This window comes from Cololabis saira, chromosome 8 (assembly GCF_033807715.1).
Source record: "Cololabis saira isolate AMF1-May2022 chromosome 8, fColSai1.1, whole genome shotgun sequence".
NCBI classification, from domain to species: domain Eukaryota; kingdom Metazoa; phylum Chordata; class Actinopteri; order Beloniformes; family Belonidae; genus Cololabis; species Cololabis saira.
This window is the reverse complement of record NC_084594.1, coordinates 29,822,638-29,829,293: the sequence shown is the minus strand read 5'-3', so window position 1 is coordinate 29,829,293 and position 6,656 is coordinate 29,822,638. Positions and strand designations below refer to the sequence as shown.

Sequence of the window (6,656 nt, the reverse complement as noted above, 5' to 3'; positions counted from 1 at the left end):
CACTAAAGCCTGAGTTATGTTCCTGCGTTAAATCGACGCAGAGCCTACGCCGTAGGGTACGGCGTAAGGTATGCGGCGACGCGCACCGTACGTTGCGTGTCGCCGCGTACCCTACGCCGTAGGCTCTGCGTTGGTGTAACGCGGAACTATAAATCAGCCTAAAAAGCATCCTCGATAACGGCCCATGCACCGCGGCACGGGATTGGTCAGGACTGATGTAACCTCGAATCTGATTGGACGGCAGGAATCTTCTTCAACTGAGCGTCGCCTTCGGTCCGGCGTTACACTGCCCCCTGGTGGAAAGACTGCGCACAGACCGGAGGACTCTTCGTTACGAAAAATATTTTATTCTCTGAAGATGTTAAGGATTCCAAGAAGCTACGGAGAACACAAACAAAACATACTTACAAGTTTTTTTGTTTTTTTTTACTGTGGAAAAAATGGGGAATTTCTTAATACTTGGCCTTTAAGTGGAAATTCTTCCAGACTACCACAGGTCACATGACTAAGTGAATCCATTTCCCTTACCAGCTTTTAAATGAATAAAAAAATATAGAAAGGGGAGCTTCAGCCAAACAATAAAAATGTATTTTTTTTTCCTTAGTAACCTTTATAGAGTAGAAGAAAACATTTGTAACACCGTAGTGAGCTTTCGCAGCTATTGTCAATAATGATGCTTACAGGTTAGTAGGTTAGTTATGTCATTACCACCTTACAGAATGAACGACAGAGTAGTTTAGGAAAAACTATTTTTATTTCTAATTAAGAAATGACATGAATAATCTGAATGTATGCATCTGCATTTAGACCGTTTTCCACCCACGTGCACAGAACAACCAATGGATTTTAATACACTTGAGGAACTTAAAGACAAAAAAAACAAAACAAGTAATAAAATAGTCAGTCACTTTCTGAATACAACAGTTTTATTGTAGAACTGATCTGTTACAAAAAATATCACCCATCCAACCTCTACTTTTGCCCCTGTCCAGTTATAAGCGCTGGTCAGACTCCTGTGCAGAGATGCACAGACAACGAGGGACAAGAGATAGGTTATGACATCAGCAAAAGAAGAAGAAAGAAGAAAGAAAAAATTATAAATGCAGCGGGTGGTTAGAGAGTTGTGGTTGTTTTGACTTTAAACCCAGGTACATCTTCCATGCCCTCTTGTCGCCAGGCCAGAATAAAAACCCAAGTCCTTTCCGCTCTAGATGTCCTTGATTACGTCCTCCAGCTCCTCTTTGGTGTACATGTGGAAGGTCTTACCAGGCTCTACTGTTGCCAGCTACACAAAAGACAGAGAGTGCATGAAAACGAGGGAATTCTTCTGCTAAGCCAAAGCTAAGGTTGTGGGTCTTTTCTTTTGCAAACAAACGTAAGCCTAACTCCACAGATATTCTTTGAATTAATCACTGTCACTGCCAAAGACACTTTGCAGTAGTGCAATTAAGTACTCATGAACACACCTCAATATTGGTTGCGTTGAGCTTCTCCTCCATCACCTGCTTCAAAATGGTGAGAGACGACTTGATGGCATCTTTTAATGTCATGGACTGTTGGGTATTTAAAAGAGGAAAAGCAAAATACAACTCATTAGTCCTGGGTATTTTCATGTTTTAATATAACTTTCAATCACATGGGATGAGAAAATTCAAACATTTTCATTTAGATGCAACTTTTTATCGTGTGTGTTTCACACAAAAAACCCACACATTTAACACTGCACCATCATTCCTAAATGAATGATACATTTCTCTTGTGCAGTTTACTATTCCTCTCTAAACTGGTTTATTTCATGATTATAGTGTCTTGTTGGGATTTCTAATGATACTGGCAAAACTTAAGCTGAAACAATTAGCAATAAACAGTGAATGTTTGCATTAACACAAAGCATAGAAAGCTGCATTTTTATTTTGTAGTCATGACATATCAGCACTTTTGACCCTTTCATCCACAGCGGTCATTACAAAGGAGAGCGACTAAAACGCAGTCATTTATTATATTCAAGAGTTTGGACGCTTTAGTCCACATTAACCACTTGACTTGACATCAAGGAGTCACCCCACATCCATTGATGCTTTCTATTCAACAAAAATTGTTCTTTGAAGCATTTATATTTTTTTTCGCTTTCCGTCTGAGAATGAACATTTGGTCAATTTAGATTAAGAAACGAATATTCACACTTATGAAAAAAAATACATCCGAGTTCAGAATCTTTAAATTTAAGAAAGAATTGGATGCATCAAAATATATGAATGTAAAGAAAATTAAAAGAAAAATGAATTTAACTATACATAAGTAATTAACTGTAACAGGTGTGAGAAAGGGTTAAAAAGCAGATTCAGAGTGGAAAGACAGAAAATCCATCAGCAACCTCAGATCTATGTATTTTAGATGCAGAGACATGAAACTGATGCTGCAAAACTACTAGCACGAAAATCTTTCCTCTGGACTAAACTCAATCCATCAGTCATGCGCTAAAGTTCCTTTCAAAGGCTTGACTCAAAGCCACTGGACCTGTTTTTTTTCTGTTCTTGAAGATGATTTCACTTTCCTTCCAGAAACCAACATCTTTAAGAACGAAAGGAAAAAGGAGGTCCAGTTACTTTGATTCAATCGTCTCAGAGCTGCTCTGACCTGGAGGAATCTTTAAGGACATCTAGAGCGGAAAAGCTCTAGATGTTCTTAAAGATTTAACATGTCCCATGAGGCCTGAAACATCTGAAATGCAGCCTTGTTTTCAAAAAAGAATTTTTATGAGCATTGCAAAGTGGCCTTTGGGGTAGATATGCTGGGACTTCAAGGCCTGGAAAGATGGCAAATGTCTTGAATGCTTCTCATTTTTGAACCATCAATGTAGAATGATGAACTTCACATTTTTTGGAAATGGCTGTATATCCCTTTCCAAACTAAAGTGCAACAACATTTGTTTTTCTACAAGCATTGCTCCTAGAAAAGTGATCTCCACACCTGCTGATGACCAATTTATCACCGAGCATACCAATTTATCAAGGCTGCCTGGCTGCCTGGCTTTTAGTTTAACGAAAGATAGCACAGTTAAAAAAGTAATATGTTGTTATTGTATTTGCCTAATACTAAAACACAGTACAATCAGATGATTTTTACTGATTGTGTTAGAAATCAACTTGTACTGAACATTTAGTAATATTGTGCTGTTGCGCAGATTTAATGTACCAGTTTGCCATCAGTTGAAAACTACTTTTCATGAAGCATCGTGTGATACATTAAATCCACAACATGGGATATAACACTCCTTAGCAGACAGCACTACAAATTGCCGACCACACTAAATACTGCTCAATATAATGAGTAAGAGAAGAATACAAACAAAGTCATTATGCTTTTACACACACACACACACGGATTAAAAGACTTTTACATGATTGTAAAACAAAGCTACTACATATGACATGGATTATGTCAACTATACGCTTTTTTATATTAAATGCATACTTTTTATAGTATTTTTCATTTAAATACAGAAGCGGTGCATTAAGTAGCAATTTAAGAATAAATAAAAAATTGAATTAATGTGTAATGTAATTGTGGTATCCCAAAGATCTGAGCTATGCATCCGACCGGTAAATAAAACTTAAATCTTTGTACCTTGTGGTAGACCTCTTGAAGAGAGCTCTGTGCTCCTTCTGACGCAGAGCCTATGGCCCGAGCATCACACTGTACGAAGGTTCCTGAAGGGTCCATGTGGTAGCTGGATTACAAAAATAAATGTTACCGTCTCTGTTTAAACACAATTGGAAAAATAAATCCTATGATTTCTCAAAGATTATAAATCTATGTATACGTACAGTTGGGGGCCTTTTTCATCAACTCCACCAAACAGTAGTGCTACACCGAAGGGCCGAGACTGTAAAATACAGAAGTGCATCAGGTTAGCTGAGGTGAGTTAAATAGAGATTGAATATCTTCACTTATCAACGAAGAACTGAAATGTGTTTAAATGACTAACCATGGCACCGGGGTCTGCGTCTTCCTCACCAAACTGCAGTGCCAGGTTGGACACAGCCTGAGTCACACTCTCCACTGTCATAGTCTCATTGTAGGTAAACCAGTGGTTCTGCAAAAGAGCATATACAGCATAAGGGCATCTAAACCAAAAACTGAACATAGTGCTTATTAGTCCTTTTGCAGGACAGTGCACTGTCCTGCAAAAATCATACCTGTGTCTCCACTCTTGCTTTGTCAATCAGAGTCTTAGCATCAGCTATCAAACCACTCATGGCACAACCTGGAATAGTAAAAAAAAAAAAAAAAAAAAATCTAATTAAATCCTGTATTTCCAGAATGAGGTTCAACTGTAAACCTACACAGACCACAACTGCACATTCAAAAAAGATGGCATGTCACAAAAAAAGAAAACAAACTAGCTACCAGATGTTAGGCTTGAAAAACAATAGGCTACTATTAGCTGAAATGTAAAATCCTCAGATAGCAATGGTGTAAAAATCCCTACTCTGAAACAAAACCTTATAGAGTAGGCAAGTGATGAACAACAAAAACAACTTCACTCTCTGCGGCCTAACTCTGAATTGAGTATGAGCTTAAAACTTGATATGTAGGTGCAACTCAATAGATAACTGAACAGCTTTTCAAACAAATTATTGTATTTATGATAGAATACATCTTCAAATAACATTATATTAACTTAGATATCCAACCTATCATCTCACTTGTCTTTTGTTCAGCTTGGAGTTATTATAAAAAAATATTAAAATAGAAAAAAAAAAGTCAAACAAACAAAAGAGCTGTCCCATTCAGCACGGCTTGTGTTTCTATGTACCGATGTGACTGTCGATCTCCACGATCTTCTCAATGCTGTTGGGCTCCATCAGTGGGGAGGTGATCCTCTTCTCCACAGCCAGACAGACTCCTTCTGTTGTCTGGATACCAATAGCTGTGGACCCCAACTAAGAGACCATAACCAGATGAAAGAACCCGATGAGCTTCAATGTAAAATATTTCTATTCGTGTTTGACACACAACATAAATTTAGAAACGGTTAAGGACTCAGCACAAGATACTCACTTTTATCGCCTCTATGGCATATTCAACCTGGAACAACCGTCCTTCTGGAGAGAATGTGTTCACACCTCTGGAAAAAAAAACATGCAACAGCCGAGGCATGAAAAACACATTTAATCGGATCAATGTATCATGGGAAATTTAGTTAGTTAATATTTATTTCGGTCAATCACAAACAAAAATCAACAAACAAGATAACAGGTTTTTCCCTGGTCTACATTGTGATTATTTGACCGAAAAGGTCTGGCCTTGAAGCATAAAGCTTATCTTGCCCACCTTTTAACTGAATAGAATATACAAAAAAAACAAATGAAGTGTCATAAGTCTACACAAAATAATAATAGTAATAATAAATAATAATAAATAATAATAGCAATAATAATGATAGCTCTGAAAACAGAAAGTGAAAAGATGCTAAGGAAACCGACAAAACCAATTTAAGTTGTCATTTTATCTCATGCATGTGTACATTCTTCTTTGTTTGCTTATTGTGTTTCTATATATGTGTCCATTACCTTTGCTTTGAATAATATCTTGTATGCTTTTATTGAGTTTGCTAGTTTAAGGTCGTTATCCAATGAGTTCCTGCCCTTTGCATTTGTTCTTATTGCTGTTGTGTCAAACATTGCCGTTCCCCTGAGGTCGTGTTTGATTAAAATTAAAGATACAGTGGGGAAAAAAGACAGAGTTGCAAAAACGAAAGTGAAAGCTACCTAGGGTTTTTTTCCTCCAACACAATGTTGTTAGCGTTTATCCAACTACCACATAGTTTAGAGAGTAACACATGGAAACTGTACTTTCTAATGCTCATTAAAAGCGTTAATCTCCACCACCGTGAGAATAGGAAGGACTTTCCACTGCAGTGATTGTGTCTGTTCATCTGGTCCCACCAGCAGCTTGATAAATGACAAAGCAGTTTGAGCTTCACCTACCTGTCATACTCCGATCTGGTCAGAAACATGTTAACCTTCACAACAGGACCTGCAGACGCAAAGGAGCAATTAATATAAGAACAGTGGACCATAACCCGCTCTTCGAGTATTCATAAACCATCAAGTTGAAGGTGTAATGTTGTGTTTGCTCCGAGGAACGGCGGAGTAGTTAGCACAGTTAGCTGCCACACTGGGCAGGCGTGCTAACTCTCCAGCACAGCCACTTAAAGTGACAAACTCCAGCTACATTGGGAGATACGTCAATGTTGAGACGGATTAACCACGTTAACATAATATTTGTGTACAATGTAACGACACTGCGCCAAATAGCTGAATTTGAGAGCGCTTACCTTAAGCCACAAATCTTGAATGAGTTCGCTAGTTTCAGGGGGGAAGCGTCTGCGGTGTAACACCCAAATCTACCGAGTGCAACCAATGTAAGACACTATGGTTCCGCTTTGTTAACACAAAATGATGGCCGTTGAAAGCAAAATACTTTATTTAATGTAATTGATATAATTATCGTCTTAAATGCATAGATTAAGCTTTCTTGAAATAAATTATTTGAATGATCAGATAATTTTCATTTTTTCCTTCATGAACCCCCTCCCAATAGCTTACTTTGGGAGATCCATTCATACGTGCCAAAGGGCCATTATATTC

General features: G+C 37.8%; 1 protein-coding gene across 1 annotated transcript; it reads right to left on the bottom strand.

Annotated features, from left to right (window-relative positions):
- Positions 1-732: 732 nt before the first annotated feature.
- On the bottom strand, positions 733-6,419 carry psma5 (proteasome 20S subunit alpha 5). Its single transcript, XM_061727678.1, has 10 exons — positions 6,344-6,419; positions 5,994-6,042; positions 5,065-5,131; positions 4,820-4,946; positions 4,200-4,267; positions 3,989-4,096; positions 3,828-3,886; positions 3,628-3,730; positions 1,467-1,553; positions 733-1,285 (listed from the first exon to the last, which is right to left on the bottom strand). The coding sequence occupies exons 2-10, from the start codon at positions 6,020-6,022 to the stop codon at positions 1,208-1,210; spliced, it is 726 nt and encodes a 241-aa protein (XP_061583662.1). The 5' UTR covers positions 6,023-6,042; positions 6,344-6,419; the 3' UTR covers positions 733-1,207.
- Between the last annotated feature and the right edge of the window lie 237 nt (positions 6,420-6,656).

Coding starts and splice junctions, on each gene's coding strand:
- psma5 (XM_061727678.1), bottom strand. CDS start 6,022: ATGTTTCTGACCAGATCGGAGTATGACAG. Junction 4,097..4,199: donor AAGCAAGAGTGGAGACACAG/GTATGATTTTTG, acceptor GCTCTTTTGCAG/AACCACTGGTTTACCTACAA. Junction 3,731..3,827: donor GATGAAAAAGGCCCCCAACT/GTACGTATACAT, acceptor TTTGTAATCCAG/CTACCACATGGACCCTTCAG.